The sequence below is a fragment of the Anomaloglossus baeobatrachus genome, chromosome 10, assembly GCF_048569485.1.
Source record: "Anomaloglossus baeobatrachus isolate aAnoBae1 chromosome 10, aAnoBae1.hap1, whole genome shotgun sequence".
Classification (NCBI taxonomy): domain Eukaryota; kingdom Metazoa; phylum Chordata; class Amphibia; order Anura; family Aromobatidae; genus Anomaloglossus; species Anomaloglossus baeobatrachus.
In genome coordinates, this window is record NC_134362.1 from 31,240,960 (window position 1) to 31,260,698 (window position 19,739).

At 45.8% G+C, this 19,739-nt stretch overlaps 1 protein-coding gene across 1 annotated transcript in view; it reads right to left on the reverse strand.

Moving 5' to 3' along the window:
* Positions 1 to 19,739, reverse strand: part of NAV2 (neuron navigator 2) — a 242,878-nt gene that overhangs the window by 112,448 nt on the left and 110,691 nt on the right. The window contains 2 exon segments of the mRNA XM_075325589.1: positions 1,243 to 1,388; positions 13,257 to 13,512. Coding sequence (XP_075181704.1) covers positions 1,243 to 1,388; positions 13,257 to 13,512 — 402 coding nt within the window.

Genomic DNA, 19,739 nt, shown 5'->3' on the forward strand with positions numbered 1-19,739 from the left:
TCACACTGAACACAGTGCTGGCTGTCAGCTGCTCTGCTCATGTGACCGGCCAGCGTGCACTGAAGGAGGAGGAGGGGGCCGCGGGGGATCAGCGCTGCGACCGGACAGGTATGTATGACACCGGGGGGAATTGGGGTGAACGGGCAGGGCCTGGGGAACAGTTTTCTGTCGCATGTGTTATTGCACATGCGACAGAAATCATAGGAGCAGGGCGGCCGGTGCGCTACTGTGCGCGCGGCCATGTTGGATTTTCGGGAGGGGGGTCGGGGCGGGCACTTTGGCGACACCGGGGGCTTTGCCAGGAAGTGAGGTCAACAGGAAACCTCTTGACCTCACTTCCAGGTAAATGCCTGCGTTCTGGCGTGCCGACAAAGGCCGCGGACCGCAACAAAAAAGCAGGTCCATGCGTTGTGGCTGCGTTCTGACCCCACATCATTGATTTCAATGGGGGAGAGAACGCAGCCACACCGCACAAAAGAAGTGACATGCTGCTTTTCTTTCCGCACCGATTTTTGGCATCCAAAACGCTGCGGAAAGAAACGCAGCATGTGCACTGATTTTTCAGCTTTCCCATACACTTTGCTGGGAAAGCTGAACGCATGCAATTTGCCACTGAAACGCTGCGGTTCAAAACGCAGCGTTTCCGCGGTAAAAAACGCATCGTGTGCACACAGCCTAAAAGTGTTGTCCAGTGAAAACAAGTTATCCTGTGTCCATAGCATAGGTGATAACTTGTTGATTAGTGGGGATCCGATCTGTGGGACTGCACCGATCAGGCAAAACAAGGAACTTTTATCCCTGTTAGATTGGAGTCACAGTGCACTGCCCAACCACCGCCACTTTCATTCCCAACGGGGATGCTGAGCGCTGCACTCTGCTTTTTCCAGGAGAGCCTGTGGGTAGGTGATAACTTATTTTCACTGGACAACCCCTTTAAAAGTTAGGTGCCACCCAATATTACTGAAAGGTAAATCTGCCCAATCTTGTAGGGGTTTGGTCTAATGCCGCTAAGCAGATGAGCCATGTAAGAGCCTGTGCACAATATAGTCACCCCACTAGCCAGGACAATAACGTATTTTCACACAGAGGCTTTTATGTGGATTTTGGAGCAGATCCACTTGGAGAGCTACATAAAAGAAAATCTCTGTGTGAACAGATCTTTAAAGATTTAGCGGAGTAAAGCACCGGCCATCATTATGCACCAAGTACATTGAAGCCACAGCCCCCGTCCCCATCACGTACCTTTCTCGGTCACAGCCGCAGGAGGATTCACTGGTTTGGCTTTGTCGTAGTTATTAAAACTTTGACTGCGCCTGTTCCCACCGACCGGCCCCCGGGTTTTGGCCTCGCTGCCTGCAGCCGACGTCCTGTTGCTGGGACCTGGGAGCCTTAAAACATTAAAAAGAGAATCAGAAGGAGGAAGAGGAGGTCGAATAATCATCAGCCCGAAACACACGTCCCCACACAGCGGGACAAGATGGAAACCTTCTCCAAAATGACACGGTTCATGCATCTCACTGCAAGCAAATACGGAGGAGACACCAGGCGAGCAAAAGCCTGGGAAGTGGGAATTCACAGTGGTTATACTGGGAAGCGGCTAATCAGGGGTTAATGCAGCCCATACACCCTAAAAGGGCTTTCTATCTATATAAAAAGTTTAATCATTTAAGAATAAAGTATTCCAACCTTCCAATATAACTTTCCAAAACCTCTGCTTGCTGCCAGAGAGTGGAAACAGTCTGTCCAAAATATTTCATTTACCTGCACTGATACACTGTAACGATCTATGAGGACGTGAGATCTGTGCTGCCATGTATAACTCACAGAGGGGTGTCTGGACCGGATACAATTGTAAGAAACCCTCAGCTGTGAAAGTAGATATATCTATTATACACACACACATATTATATATTATATACATATATACACACACACACACACATACAATATTATATGTATACACATAAGTATATATATATTTATATATGTATATATTAAATACTATTATATAATATATATAAAAATATATTATATATATTTATACATATATATTTGTGTGTGTGTATTATATATATATATATATATATATATATATATATATATATATATATATATATATATATAAATATATATATACATATTATATATATTTATACATATATATTTAAGTGTGTGTGTGTGTACATATATATATGTATCTCACAAAAATAAAGGGAGCACTTAAACAGCACAGTGGTGTTTAGTGTTCCCTTTATTTTTTTTTAGCAATATATATATATATATTTATGTTCTCCTTTACTGACAATGGATGTTAAAAACTGGTGACAATGAAAATTTATTGGAAATCTTATTGTTTAAATTTTATTTTATTATTATTATTTTTTTTTTTTTTTTTGCGGTCCATTTTTTTAAGCCTGTACAATCTGGGATGAGCCCCATCATCCTCCAGCCGAGGAAAGATGAGATTCCTCCCCCACGGGTCAACCAACAGCTGAAATCACAGCTCAGCTCCTAAAATACTGTACATGGGGCTTTTCTGCTGATCCTCACCTTTTCAGGAGGCTTTAATCATTTTTTTTTTTTTTTTTGGCCGGGACCCAGACTACAGGCCATGTACTCAATTTTATGTTCTATCGTTCAATTGTTCACTAAATACAAATTTCGGCATCTTTCTTAATAGTCTGTAAATCTAATCTAGTGGAGTGATCTGCAGAAATGCTGCAAATCCAGGAAAGCTCCTGATCACTTAGCTCAGTGTTAGAGATAGCAGCAGGTTGTAGACAGATCTCCACATCATGGGCACATGGGGAAGGATCTGAAGGAGTGCAAAGAAAACAGTCTGTAGAACAAAAGGAAAGCGGATGAAGAGACAATTGCAGGATAGAAGCTGTGCTGACACAAACTGCAGCACCCTAGATACACAAAGACCTCACATCCAGCCTATATTACTGGGAGTGACGCTCCTGCAGGAGAAAGACCCAAAGTGTGGATCAACTACATATCAGAGTTTCAGAAAATTAAATTATGAATTTTTTTGTAGGGAAAAGACGGCCGCACTGAGCTGCCACCATTTGTGTTTGTCTTCACCCTTTCCTTAGATCCAATATTGATTAATGTCAGTCTCTATATAAGTAAAGCACTGTGAAGGTGGCCATTGTACTGTATATTTTATGTTTTGGGGTTTTTTGTTTGCTTGTTTTCACATCTGATGAAGGCTATACAGTAGCCAAAACGCGTTGTGGTCTATTAATAAATATACATCTGCGTTCCTCTGCTGTCCTGGAAATCAATTTGGGAGTACCACATTGAGGTTTTTTTGAATCCTGAATCTAGAAAATGAATTAAGGAATGAAAATCGCAGATTTTGGTTCTCAAGTCCTCAGACAATTCCCTTCTCATCTCTCTGTTCTCCATGCTTAGTGTGGCACACATAGACACACAATGCAAAGATTGAGTCAACTTCTCTCTTTTTTATCTGGTTTCAGGTGTGATTTCCATATTGCCCACACCTGATATTTGCCACAGGTGAGTTTTAATGAGCATCACATGCCTGAAACAAGTTGTTTACCTATAATTTTCGAAAAGTGCCAACATTTTTTTGGGTTTTGTGTAAAATAATGTCCAATTTGCCTTTTATTCTCTGTTATTTTGTGTTCTTCCAATACACACAAAGGAAATAAACGTGCATGACAGCATATGCAACTGCAATAATTTTCTGGGAGAAATACTGCAGCGATACTCTGCTCTATAACAAGGTAAATGTGCCTTTCAGGAGAATGGGAAAGCACAAATACTCCAGCTGTTGTACATGGCTGCAGAATATGTTGGTGCTATGTATACAACAGATCCTGGATGCAGGTATCCACAGTTGGGTCACTGAGCGGACAGGATCTATGGTGTGCGGTGTATCGGTATTCCTCATCCCCCCGAGGACACGGCTCTGTCATATCATCCAGCCGGAGCTCTGCACATGTCAATCTGCGTGTTCTGGCTGACATGACGAGCTCTGCACCGCGCGTTTGATGATCTGACATCTCACACTAAAACAATGATTTGTCTTTGTTGCATTTTGCTCGAGGGACTAAAAAAAAAAATCTGACATTTTTTCCATTTTTTTTTCTTTTTTTGGCATGTGACAGTAAATGTAAAGGCTCGGGATAAACATCTGCTTCTCGGGGAGGTTGTAAATTCGGGAGAGCGGACTTTGATCTGCACAGTCAGGAGCTTTTATGTTTTACTATCCAGGAAAGTGATGACCAAGAACACAACTAGTACTGAGGCACAGGTATGTGAATTAAAGGGATACTTCACTTAAAGTACCTCTACTGCTCCCAGTTATCAGCTACTCCAGTGTTTTTGAATGGGATGAGTTATATGCAGTTCTGAGCGCTCCCCCGCCCCTATGATCGCTACCTCCAGTGTGGTGAACCCCCAGCCATAGGCATCAGTGAGCGATCAGCCGCTCCTCTTATGCTGCGGGTGCATACAAGGGTCTGACCACCGACCCTACACCACACCAGCATCCTGAGTCCTGAATACATGGAAACCATCAGCATGATGGATAAACTCTGCACCACAATGATTGTCCGCAGGCGGCAGATCCTTGCAAATCAGAGTGAAGGGTCCTCATGGCAAAGACTTGTGCAGACATACAATTCCTCATCCTTAGGCCATATATTTGCACTAATGATAAACAGACTGTCTGATCTTTAAGGGTCCTACCCCAAAAAGACCCTCAAAATCACTAGGAGGGGTCCTACCCCTAAGACCCTCAAAATCACTAGGAGGGGCCCTACCCCTAAGACAGTCAAAATCACTAGGAGGGGTCCTACCCCTAAGACCCTCAAAATCATTAGCAGGGGTCCTGCCCCTAAGACCCTCAAAATCACTTGGAGGGGTCCTGCCCCTAAGACCCTCAAAATCACTAGGAGGGGTCCTACCCTTAAGAACCTCAAAATCACTAGGAGGGGTCCAACCCCTAAGACCCTCAAAATCACTAGGAGGGGTCCTACCCCTATAACCCTCAAAATCACTACAAGGGATCCTACCCCTAAGAGTCAAAATCACTAGGAGGGGTCTTACCCCTAAGACCCTCAAAATCATTAGCAGGGATCCTGCCCCTAAGACCCTCAAAATCACTTGGAGGGGTCCTGCCCCTAAGAACCTCAAAATCACTAGGAGGGGCCCTACCCCTAAGACCCTAAAAATCATTAGCAGGGGTCCTGCCCCTAAGACCCTCAAAATCACTGGAGGGGTCCTGCCCCTAGACCCTCAAAATCACTAGGAGGGGTCCTACCCTTAAGAACCTCAAAATCACTAGGAGGGGCCAACCCCTAAGACCCTCAAAATCACTAGGAGGGGTCCTACCCCTATTACCCTCAAAATCACTACAAGGGGTCCTACCCCTAAGACCCTCAAAATCACTACGAGGGGTCCTACCCCTAAGACCCTCAAAATCACTACGAGGGGTCCTACCCCTAAGACCCTCAAAATCCTACCCCTAAGTCCTGAGCCACTTGTTTGTCCTCACTGCACATCGACAGCAAAGAGGAGCCTCAATGATGTTGTGGTCGAGCTATCAGGAAGAATTGGGGGCGGGGGCTATTCTAGTGATAAAAGAGTCCCCACTGTCGGACCCCTAGCAATCAGTCATTTATTTATCCATTACCCTGTGAATAGCAGATAATTAATTGTAGTAAATACCCTCATATTAATACCTGACCTAATAAGACGTTCCTTATCCGTCTAATATTGTCAGATTTTCAAGTCATCATTTACAAGATCTCTGCTTGCAGGCAGCGAATGGAGACATTTTGCCAAACACCAGATTGAAACCCTGTGCGGACCTAGTCCTGCCTACAGTACCTCGTATAGGAGAAAGGACTACGACATTGTCAAAGGGACTTCAGACCAGGGGCGGACAAATCATTGGTGCAACCGCACGGGGGCCCAAGACGTCGGGGCCATATCCCCTCCAAATCAGGTAGAAATGTGCTTTTTGATGAGCTCTTGGGCCCATCTATTGTTCTTGCACAGGGATCGTTTTCGGTGCTTCAGACGCTGCGGAAAAATTATTCTGCGGCCGATAGAAGGCTAAAAAATAGATGGAGCAATGCGACTTGCAGGACCCTGGTTCAGTGGCCACATCCGTCCTCTGTGGTAGCCACACTGAGCCGTGTAATATTCCACTACCTACATTCGGGGGGGGGCTCTTCGGTGACATCTTGACGAGTCGCGGGGTCTCCTTATCTCATCAGCAGCGTTGCAGGAGATCAGTAGGTGCCGACGTGACCGCTGGACCAGGGTCCGGTCAGTCAATTTGGCTACTAAATAGGCAAGATACCTGTATCCACCTACAGATGTGCACATCACTCCAAAACGATCGGAAGGCTCAGTTCACATGCAGCGTTTCGGCTGCGCGGTATTTTGCAGTAAAAACGCTGCTTTTAAGCATTTTTTGCAGCATTTTTTGGATGTGGATTATATGCGTGCTTTGTCTACACTACATGTACAAGTTGCTTTTATGCACCCAAAACAAAAAACAAAAAAAAAAAAAAAAACACTTGCATTTTTTCACTTTTTCATTACTGTCTATGGATGAAAAAAAGCTGCAAAAATTGATGGGCTGCAGATTAAAAAACGCTGCGGTTTTACAATTCAGTCAGGATTAAAAAAGAAAGTTTGTGCATAAAATTTCTGAAATCTCGTTGCTTTTGCCGTTACTGCAAAAAGCAGCTTTTAAAAAAAGCCGCGCCATGTGAACATAGCCTTAGATCTGATGTTTACGTCACTGGTTACTCTTTAGTTTAGGCTTAAAACTGCAAAAATAAAACCCACAATGTTGAGTTCAGGTTACGGGGCACACGGCCAAGCAGTTAGTGTGTTATCGGCATCATTAGTGGGGTAGGACACGCTGCACACATCCGGGGGCCGCCCTACCGGGAGCATTTCCTCTGCCCAATGGAGAAGCGCAGGAACCTGATCTCGCCTGGGGGGTCTCTGGGAGACGAGCTGTAGAGTGGGATAAATGGGCAGAATCAAGAAGAACTCCAAGCATAGGTGGGATCCATATTTCAGCTCATTACAGTCCCAAGAACTTGGTCAAGTTCACGATTGCTGTGGATGTGAGTGGTGGAAATCCACTATGACCAGTGAGGATTGGGATTTCAATACTCCATCAGTGTATAGCGGTATAATTGTCTGCACGCTCTGGATTTACAAACTGCAGCAGCTTTCCTCTGTATCGCTAACAATTAGCTGCATGCGGCTTGTTTATTGCTAATGGCCATGTGGTTTCTGCAAAACTGTGCGGCCATTCATAATAATTAAGCAATTTGCAAATGATTTTTAATAATAGAGTAGAGAGCCGCTACGCCTTTTAGGAAGCCTCCCCCATACATGAGCACCGAGCCCACATGGGACCCGAGCCGCTATGCCTTCCCCCATACATGAGCACCGAGCCCACATGGGACCCGAGCCGCTATGCCTTCCCCCATACATGAGCACCGAGCCCCACATGGGACCCCAGCCGCTACGCCTTCCCCCATACATGAGCACCAAGCCCCACATGGGACCCCAGCCGCTACGCCTTCCCCCATACATGAGCACTGAGCCCCACATGGGACCCCAGCCGCTACGCCTTCCCCCATACATGAGCACCGAGCCCCACATGGGACCCCAGCCGCTACGCCTTCCCCCATACATGAGCACCGAGCCCCACATGGGACCCCAGCCGCTACGCCTTCCCCCATACATGAGCACCGAGCCCCACATGGGACCCCAGCCGCTACGCCTTCCCCCATACATGAGCACCGAGCCCCACATGGGACCCCAGCCGCTACGCCTTCCCCCATACATGAGCACCGAGCCCCACATGGGACCCCAGCCTCTACGCCTTCCCCCATACATGAGCACCGAGCCCCACATGGGACCCCAGCCGCTACGCCTTCCCCCATACATGAGCATCGAGCCTCACATGGGACCCCAGCCGCTATGCCTTCCCCCATACATGAGCACTGAGCCCCACATGGGACCCAAGCCGCTATGCTTTCCCCCATACATGAGCACCGAGCTCACATGGGACCCCAGCCGCACGCCTTCCCCCATACATGAGCACCGAGCCCACATGGGACCCCAGCCGTACTCCTTCCCTCCCCCGATATTGCAGGGGAGAAGCTGTTTCACCTACAATATGGGCACACGGATCTACAGGTGCAATTAGGGGCCACATCACTGCTTTAGGATATGGGCGGCTTAAAGCAATGCTGTAGCCTCCCCAATTCAGGCTTCAGACCCCCCCCCCCCCCCCCCACAAAATATACAATTATTACGAATCGTCTGAGCGGTGGGGTCAATGCACAGAAGACCTTCCTTTCCCTTGGAAGCAGATAAGGACGTTTTTGTGTCCTCCGCCCAAAGTTAAGGTTGGAGTCAGATTTTTCCATTGAAAAACTTAAAAAGAGGAGGTTTTGTGTTACACTGAAGATTGTCCTGCGGCTAATCAGCTAATTACCCCATATTTCACTGCTACAAAGGGCTTTATTCTACATGATGTCATGAGAACCTGCCGGGGTGGAAGGAGCGAGGTCAGCGCAATTCATAGCTAATGTGAGGCTTGTGGAATGACAGTGAGAAGAGGATGGGAAAATGCAGGTTATTAGAATGAATACAGACCTTCATGTGTCTGCATATGAGGGGTCCATATACAGTGTACACCTGTGGAGGGGTCTATATCTGCTCCCATAGTGTAATACACCTGAGGAGGGGTCTATATCTGCTCCCATAGTGTAATACACCTGAGGAGGGGTCTATATCTGCTCCCATAGTGTAATACACCTGAGGAGGGGTCTATATCTGCTCCCATGGTATAATACACCTGAGGAAGCGTCTGTATCTGCTCCAATAGTGTAATACACCTGAGGAGGGGTCTATATCTGCTCCCATAGTGTAATACACCTGAGGAGGGGTCTATATCTGCTCCCATAGTGTAATACCCCTGAGGAGGGGTCTATATCTGCTCCCATGGTATAATACACCTGAGGAGGGGTCTCTATCTGCTCCAATAGTGTAATACACCTGAGGAGGGGTCTGTATCTGCTCCCATAGTGTAATACACCTGAGGAAGGGTCTGTATCTGCTCCAATAGTGTATTACACCTGAGGAGGGGTCTATATCTGCTCTCATAGTGTAATACACCTGAGGAGGGGTCTATATCTGCTTCCATAGTGTAATACACCTGAGGAGGGGTCTGTATCTGCTCCCATAGTGTAATACACCTGAGGAGGGGTCTATATCTGCTCCCATGGTATAATACACCTGAGGAGGGGTCTCTATCTGCTCAAATAGTGTAATACACCTGAGGAGGGGTCTGTATCTGCTCCCATAGTGTAATACACCTGAGGAGGGGTCTATATCTGCTCCCATGGTATAATACACCTGAGGAGGGGTCTCTATCTGCTCAAATAGTGTAATACACCTGAGGAGGGGTCTGTATCTGCTCCCATGGTATAATACACCTGAGGAAGGGTCTGTATCTGCTCCAATAGTGTATTACACCTGAGGAGGGGTCTGTATCTGCTCCCATGATATAATACACCTGAGGAAGGGTCTGTATCTGCTCCAATAGTGTATTACACCTGAGGAGGGGTCTGTATCTGCTTCCATGATATAATACACCTGAGGAAGGGTCTGTATCTGCTCTAATAGTGTATTACACCTGAGGAGGGGTCTATATCTGCTCCCATAGTGTAATACACCTGAGGAAGGGTCTGTATCTGCTCCAATAGTGTAATACACCTGAGGAGGGGTCTGTATCTGCTCCCATGGTATAATACACCTGAGGAAGGGTCTGTATCTGCTCCAATAGTGTAATATACCTGAGGAGGGGTCTGTATCTGCTCCCATAGTATAATACACCTGAGGAAGGGTCTGTATCTGCTCCAATAGTGTATTACACCTGAGGAGGGGTCTGTATCTGCTCCCATAGTGTAATACACCTGAGGAGGGGTCTATATCTGCTCCCATAGTATAATACACCTGAGGAGGGGTCTATATCTGCTCCCATGGTATAATACACCTGAGGAGGGGTCTCTTATCTGCTCCAATAGTGTAATACACCTGAGGAAGGGTCTGTATCTGCTCCAATAGTGTATTACACCTGAGGAGGGGTCTGTATCTGCTCCCATGGTATAATACACCTGAGGAAGGGTCTGTATCTGCTCCAATAGTGTATTACACCTGAGGAGGGGTCTGTATCTGCTCCCATGATATAATACACCTGAGGAAGGGTCTGTATCTGCTCCAATAGTGTATTACACCTGAGGAGGGGTCTGTATCTGCTTCCATGATATAATACACCTGAGGAAGGGTCTGTATCTGCTCCAATAGTGTATTACACCTGAGGAGGGGTCTGTATCTGCTCCCATGATATAATACACCTGAGGAAGGGTCTGTATCTGCTCCAATAGTGTATTACACCTGAGGAGGGGTCTGTATCTGCTCCCATAGTGTAATACACCTGAGGAGGGGTCTATATCTGCTCCCATAGTATAATACACCTGAGGAGGGGTCTATATCTGCTCCCATGGTATAATACACCTGAGGAGGGGTCTCTTATCTGCTCCAATAGTGTAATACACCTGAGGAAGGGTCTGTATCTGCTCCAATAGTGTATTACACCTGAGGAGGGGTCTGTATCTGCTCCCATGGTATAATACACCTGAGGAAGGGTCTGTATCTGCTCCAATAGTGTATTACACCTGAGGAGGGGTCTGTATCTGCTCCCATGATATAATACACCTGAGGAAGGGTCTGTATCTGCTCCAATAGTGTATTACACCTGAGGAGGGGTCTGTATCTGCTTCCATGATATAATACACCTGAGGAGGGGTCTGTATCTGCTCCCATAGTGTAATACACCTGAGGAAGGGTCTGTATCTGCTCCAATAGTGTAATACACCTGAGGAGGGGTCTGTATCTGCTCCCATGGTATAATACACCTGAGGAAGGGTCTGTATCTGCTCCAATAGTGTAATATACCTGAGGAGGGGTCTGTATCTGCTCCCATGGTATAATACACCTGAGGAAGGGTCTGTATCTGCTCCAATAGTGTAATACACCTGAGGAGGGGTCTGTATCTGCTCCAATAGTGTAATACACCTGAGGAGGGGTCTGTATCTGCTCCCATGGTATAATACACCTGAGGAGGGGTCTGTATCTGCTCCCATGGTATAATACACCTGAGGAGGGGTCTGTATCTGCTCCCATAGTGTAATACACCTGAGGAGGGGTCTGTATCTGCTCCAATAGTGTAATACACCTGAGGAGGGGTCTGTATCTGCTCCCATGGTATAATACACCTGAGGAAGGGTCTGTATCTGCTCCAATAGTGTAATATACCTGAGGAGGGGTCTGTATCTGCTCCCATGGTATAATACACCTGAGGAAGGGTCTGTATCTGCTCCAATAGTGTATTACACCTGAGGAGGGGTCTGTATCTGCTCCCATAGTGTAATACACCTGAGGAGGGGTCTATATCTGCTCCCATAGTATAATACACCTGAGGAGGGGTCTATATCTGCTCCCATAGTGTAATACACCTGAGGAGGGGTCTGTATCTGCTTCCATAGTGTAATACACCTGAGGAGGGGTCTATATCTGCTCCCATAGTGTAATACACCTGAGGGGTCTATATCTGCTCCCATGGTATAATACACCTGAGGAGGGGTCTCTATCTGCTCCAATAGTGTAATACACCTGAGGAAGGGTCTGTATCTGCTCCAATAGTGTATTACACCTGAGGAGGGGTCTGTATCTGCTCCCATAGTGTAATACACCTGAGGAGGGGTCTATATCTGCTCCCATAGTATAATACACCTGAGGAGGGGTCTATATCTGCTCCCATAGTGTAATACACCTGAGGAGGGGTCTATATCTGCTCCCATAGTGTAATACACCTGAGGAGGGGTCTATATCTGCTCCCATAGTGTAATACACCTGAGGAGGGGTCTGTATCTGCTCCCATGATATAATACACCTGAGGAGGGGTCTATATCTGCTCCCATAGTGTAATACACCTGAGGAGAGGTCTATATCTGCTCCCATAGTGTAATACACCTGAGAAGGGGTCTATAGCTGCTCCCATAGTGTAATACACCTAAGGAGGGGTCTATATCTGCTCCCATAATGTAATACACCTGAGGAGGGGTCTATAGCTGCTCCCATAGTGTAATACACCAGAGGAGGGGTCTATATCTGCTCTTATAGTGAAATACACCTGAGGAGGGGTCTATATCTGCACCCATAGTGTAATATACTTGAGGAGGGGTCTATATCTGCTCCCATAGTGCAATACACCTGAGGAAGGGTCTGTATCTGCTCTCAGTGTAATACACCTGAGAAGGGGTCTCCATCTGCTCCCATAGCGTAATACACCTGAGAAGGGGTCTCCATCTGCTCCCATAGTGTAATACATCTGAGGAGGGGTCTATATCTGCTCCCATAGTGTAATACACCTGAGAAGGGGTCTGTATCTGCTCCCATGGTATAATACACCTGAGGAAGGGTCTGTATCTGCTCTCATAGTGAAATACACCTGAGAAGGGGTCTATATCTGCTCCCATAGTGTAATACACCTGAGGAGGGGTCTATATCTGCTCCCATAGTGTAATACACCTGAGAAGGGGTCTGTATCTGCTCCCATGGTATAATACACCTGAGGAAGGGTCTGTATCTGCTCTCATAGGGTAATACACCTGAGGAGGGGTCTGTATCTGCTCCTATGGTATAATACACCTGAGGAGGGGTCTATATCTGCTCCCATAGTGTAATACACCTGAGGAGGGGTCTATATCTGCTCCCATAGTGTAATACACCTGAGAAGGGGTCTGTATCTGCTCCCATGGTATAATACACCTGAGGAAGGGTCTGTATCTGCTCTCATAGGGTAATACACCTGAGGAGGGGTCTATATCTGCTCCCATAGTGTAATACACCTGAGGAGGGGTCTATATCTGCTCCCATGGTATAATACACCTGAGGAAGGGTCTGTATCTGCTCTCATAGGGTAATACACCTGAGGAGGGGTCTATATCTGCTCCTATGGTATAATACACCTGAGGAGGGGTCTATATCTGCTCCAATGATATAATACACCTCATGAAGGGTCTCTATCTCCCTGCGTGGTGCTATACACCGGGGTGAAATCTCCACAGAAGAGTGGGCGGTGTGTGATCACATTTCGGAGGGCGTGCGGGTACCTGGAGTGCATCTCTCCTTGTGCTTTGCTCTGTGACTGGGGAGGTTGCTGCGGTTGTTGGCACTGGACTGGAGCGGGTGAATAGGGCTGGGCATGGGGGGTGCTGGAAGGGGGATATGGCTGCTGGCACTGGTTTCCTGAATGTTGGGGTGCTGGAGCCGGCTGGTGAGAGTTCTGTTTCTGGGTTTGCTGTTGCTTGAAGCGTGACAGGCTGAAGAACAGGCCGAGGATGGCTTTCAGATTTCCATTCCTGATCTCTGCAAGAAAACAGAAAGAAAGAAAAACAGTCAGTGGAGGAGGCAAGACAGCGATTATTAGGGTACAAGACGTTCCTGCACTGCACAGGCCTCTCCATTACCCTGCGTCTCACTCTACATACGCACACATGCTCCTCACACTGTGCAGACAGATCTACAGACGTCTACTTATATCCTGCACTTATCTGTGACTATGCAGTTTACACTGTGAGCCCCAATGGGGACAGGGTTCATAATGTATGTACGCGCACAATAGGTTATATAAAAAATAAAGATTATTATGGCCGTGTGCACACAAGGAGTAAATGGCAGATTCTCAGGGCACAGTCCAACCTCCAGCTATATGTCATGCACAGTACAACCTCCAGCTATATGTGATGCACAGTCCAACCTCCAGCTATATGTCATGCACAGTACAACCTCCAGCTATATGTCATGCACAGTACAACCTCCAGCTATATGTAATGCTCAGTCCAACCTCCAGCTATATGTAATCCACAGTCCAACCTCCAGCTATATGTAATGCTCAGTCCAACCTCCAGCTATATGTAATCCACAGTCCAACCTCTAGCTATATGTCATGCACAGTACAACCTCCAGCTATGTAATGCACAGTCCAATATCCAGCTATATGTAATGCACAGTCCAACCTCCAGCTATATGTAATCCACAGTCCAACCTCCAGCTATATGTAATCCACAGTCCAACCTCTAGCTATAAGTAATGCACAGTACAACCTCCAGCTATATGTAATGCACAGTCCAATATCCAGCTATATATAATGCACAGTCCAACCTCCAGCTATATGTCATGCACAGTACAACCTCCAGCTAGGTAATCCACAGTCCAACCTCCAGCTATATGTAATGCTCAGTCCAACCTCCAGCTATATGTAATCCACAGTCCAACCTCCAGCTATATATCATGCACAGTTCAACCTCCAGCTATATATCATGCACAGTACAACCTCCAGCTATATACAATGCACAGTCCAATCACCAGCTATATGTAATGCAGTCCAACCTCCAGCGATATACAATGAACAGTACAACCTCCAGCTATATGTAATGCACAGTCCAATCTCCAGCTATATATATTATTATTATTATTATTATTTATTATTATAGCGCTATTTATTCCATGGCGCTTTACAAGTGAAAGAGGGTATACGTACAACAAATCATTAACAGTACAAGACAGACTGGTATAGGAGGAGAGAGGACCCTGCCCGCGAGGGCTCACAGTCTACAGGGAATGGGTGATGGTACAATAGGTGAGGACAGAGCTGGTTGCGCAGTGGTGTACTGGGCTGAGGGCTATTGTAGGTTGTAGGCTTGTATAATGCACATTACAACCTCCAGCTATATACAATGCACAGTACAACCTCCAGCTATATGTAATGCACAGTCCAATCTCCAGCTATATGTAATGCACAGTCCAACCTCCAGCAAAATACAATGCACAGTACAACCTCCGGCTACATGTAATGCACAGTCTAATCTCCAGCTATATATAATGCACAGTCCAACCTCCAGCTATATACAATGCACAGTACAACCTCCAGCTATATGTAATGCACAGTCCAATCTCCAGCTATATATAATGCACAGTCCAACCTCCAGCTATATGTAATGCACAGTACAACCTCCAGCTATATATAATGCACAGTCCAACCTCCAGCTATATACAATGCACAGTACAACCTCCGGCTACATGTAATGCACAGTCCAACCTCCAGCTATATACAATGCACAGTCCAACCTCCAGCTATATATAATGCACAGTGCAACATCCAGCTATATGTAATGCACAGTCCAACCTCCAGCTATATACAATGCACAGTCCAACCTACAGCTATATATAATGCACAGTCCAACCTCCAGCTATATACAATGCACAGTTCAACCTCCAGCTATATACAATGCACAGTTCAACCTCCAGGTTAAATGTCATGCACAGTCCAACCTCCAGCTATATACAATGCACAGTACAACCTCCGGCTACATGTAATGCACAGTCTAATCTCCAGCTATATATAATGCACAGTCCAACCTCCAGCTATATACAATGCACAGTCCAACCTCCAGCTATATACAATGCACAGTTCAACCTCCAGTTATATGTCATGCACAGTCCAACCTCCAGCTATATATAATGCACAGTCCAACCTCCAGCTATATATAATGCACAGTCCAACCTCCAGCTATATGTAATGCACAGTCCAACCTCCAGCTAGATATAATGCACAGTCCAACCTCCAGCTATATGTGATGCACAGTCCAACCTCCAGCTATATGTAATGCACAGTCCAACCTCCAGCTATATGTGATGCACAGTACAACCTCCAGCTATATGTGATGCACAGTCCAACCTCCAGCTATATATAATGCACAGTCCAACCTCCAGCTATATGTGATGCACAGTCCAACCTCCAGCTATATGTAATGCACAGTCCAACCTCCAGCTATATGTCATGCACAGTACAACCTCAAGCTACATGTAATGCACAGTCCAACCTCCAGCTATATACAATGCACAGTCCAACCTCCAGCTATATATAATGCACAGTACAACATCCAGCTATATGTAATGCACAGTCCAACCTCCAGCTATATATAATGCACAGTACAACATCCAGCTATATGTAATGCACAGTCCAACCTCCAGCTATATACAATGCACAGTCCAACCTACAGCTATATATAATGCACAGTCCAACCTCCAGCTATATACAATGCACAGTTCAACCTCCAGCTATATACAATGCACAGTTCAACCTCCAGGTTATATGTCATGCACAGTCCAACCTCCAGCTATATACAATGCACAGTACAACCTCCGGCTACATGTAATGCACAGTCTAATCTCCAGCTATATATAATGCACAGTCCAACCTCCAGCTATATACAATGCACAGTCCAACCTCCAGCTATATACAATGCACAGTTCAACCTCCAGTTATATGTCATGCACAGTCCAACCTACAGCTATATATAATGCACAGTCCAACCTCCAGCTATATATAATGCACAGTCCAACCTCCAGCTATATGTGATGCACAGTCCAACCTCCAGCTATATATAATGCACAGTCCAACCTCCAGCTATATGTGATGCACAGTCCAACCTCCAGCTATATGTAATGCACAGTCCAACCTCCAGCTATATGTAATGCACAGTCCAACCTCCAGCTATATGTAATGCACAGTCCAACCTCCAGCTATATATAATGCACAGTCCAACCTCCAGCTATATATAATGGACAGTCCAACCTCCAGCTATATGTCATGCACAGTACAACCTCAAGCTATATGTAATGCTCAGTACAACCTCCAGCTATATGTCATGCACAGTCCAACCTCCAGCTATATGTCATGCACAGTCCAACCTCCAGCTATATGTAATGCACAGTACAACCTCCAGCTATATGTAATGCACAGTACAACCTCCGGCTATATGTGATGCACAGTACAACCTCTGGCGCTTGTCTTATGGACTGTGGTACTCAGCATCTAATCCGAATATGGACCCATAGATAATGCCTTTCCATGTACCGGCTATACGGCCGATGGGAGCAGGTGTGGGGACGGGGTATCATACGCTCGTTATTTGGGAAGTCAAGGTGCAGACATGGGACCGGCAGCGCTGATGTAGGTACAGGGAGAAGTGCACAATCTACAGGCTCCACAGCCGGGACGAGCGCTGCTAATTGCTAACACACGTTACTGACAGCAGATGATCCGGCTGATGACACCGGCCCTTCTCTGGAGATAAAGAGTCTGGAAACGGACCAGAATGTAAAAAACCATACAACACTGATCCATCAGAACCTGCCCTGCACCCCGATCCACTACAGCAGACAATGTCAGGGGATTGGGGCGCACACTGAAGAGACAGAACTGGGTTGGAAGAATTATTAAAAGCAATGCTCCATGGGAAAAAAATATGCAAAGTAGCTGTAGCTCAGGTGTAGCTGGTGTAAGCTACGTTACATCTCCAGCAGATCAGAACCCACCTCTCTTTAAATGATAGCTCGATTTTGCAGTAGCTTTTCACAATGAGCGATTATGTCCATTTCATATTTATAACCCAGATTCTGCATTTTCACCAGTTTTCTTCTCTGCAGACGTTTCCTCTGAGCTGCTGGGAGGAGACAAGCTGCTATGATGTCTCCCACACACTGCACACCACACAGGTGAGGGATTCCTGCTCTTCTTCCCTTAGTTAGCCCGCAGACACAAGCAGCGGCAGCATAGAGGACAATATACAGCAGTACTGAGCAGTGTGGATGTGAATCCAGCTCTGGCCTTAGGTAAAAGACTTGTTAGAAAGCTCAGCATGATATTTCTGCATCTACCTCTGCCTGTTTCCTCACCCTGCTCCTCACCTCTCCATATACGATAATATGAGGTGCACCTAGCCCCTCACTGCACTGCCAGTCTGTCTAGTCTTAAAGAGGACCAACCACCAGGATTTTCCTATATAAACTAAAGCCAGTGCTATATAGGCGCTATCATGCTGATTCTATACATACCTTTAGTTGCGAGATCGGATGTATAGTTTCTGAAATATAGGCAAGTAAAGTTTGTGAAATGCACTGTTATTTGATTGATAGCAGCTACAGAATATCTAATAGGTGGGTCGGGTTTTGCTAGTTATTCCTGCCCCTTTCTGCTGCCTGTCCTTCCTCCCCCTGTCTCTGTTATTACAAGGGATGAGAGAGGAAGGAAGGATAAGCAGGCAGACAGGGGTGGGAATAACTAGCAAAACCCGACCCACCTATTAGATATTCTGTAGCATCTATCAATCAAATAACAGTGCATTTCACAAACTTTACTTGCCTGTATTTTAGAAAGTATACATCCGATCTCACAACTAAAGGTATGTATAGAATCAGCATGATAGCACCAGTATAGCCCTGGCTTTAGGTTATATAGGAAAATCCTGGTGGTTGGCCCTCTTTAAGCAAGTATAAGCCAATTAGATGGTGAGCTCAAGTGACACAGGGAGGAAAATAAGTGGCTCATAAGTGGAGAAACAAGCCGATTTCTTTTATAAGATGTACATTAAACAGTTCCTTATATTTGCCTATACCATTCTATTGATTTATGTAAAAGTGTTTCTTTCATTTTAAAGTCTCTCTTTGTACTTACATAATAGTAACATATGTATATTAGGATCAAAATCCCCTTTTAGGGTATTTATATTCAGCAGCAACAAGCCCCTTACATAAGGTAAATCGGGGCCTGGTAGGCAGCTTGTGGCATGATAGTGGACGAATTACTACAGACTGCTCCATTCAAGGTCACTAATCACAAAAACACCAAAAACAGCTGCCACCTCCATCTACAAGGGTCTACATTACCAGCCTTAAAAGAGAAGCTGCGACCGGGGAGGCGACACCCGGGACCCAAGAAAAGGGCGAGACGTGGGCGAACAATGACTTATTAATAGGTGTGAGAAAAGAGGTTGATCATCACATCACCAGTCCTACCAGCCTATAATACGACAGACACCCCAAAAATCAAAACATCCCCAAAAAAACAGAAGTCAAACTGGGAAGTATTGATTATTCAATCCTTTTTAACATCACAACTTCTCCCGGGTTGTTCTTCGATACTGGTCAGATAAAGCTTGTATTAACTGCAACTCCCGGGAGGAAGGAGCCATCAGAGGAGGGTTCTCACCTCCATACACTCAACATTACTCATAGATGTCAAAGAAGCCTATAGGATCTGCCAGCAAATCTTTAGATTTTAAAAAGTCACCTCCTTCAATTTTTGAGTCTTTGGTCCATATATAGTGATTTTTTTTAAGTCTGGTCTAAAAGGAGATTTCAGTGGTTAACTCTTTTCTTTCTCTACATGGGGCATCACAGTATATTGCTATGGAGCAGTTTATCTGTTAATGCCGAGGAAAGTACCACGGGGTCTATACAGAGCAATATCCTTCATGAGGTCACCTCCGGGATCAAGGGCACAAATCTACACCAAACCCCACAACATTAAGGGACGCCTGGTACTCCCACTTATCAGCTTTTCTTTTTTTGCTCTGTCCAAAGTGTGCACATGCGGCTGCAGCAAAAAACGGCTGATCACAGAGGGGGCTGGCTGTCGGACCCCTTCAAATTTGCTATTAATGCCTTATCCTGTAGTCCTCAAATACCGGTACATATGCCCCTAAACATGTTATTTTTGAGATTTTTGTTTTATTTTCCCTATTACTATA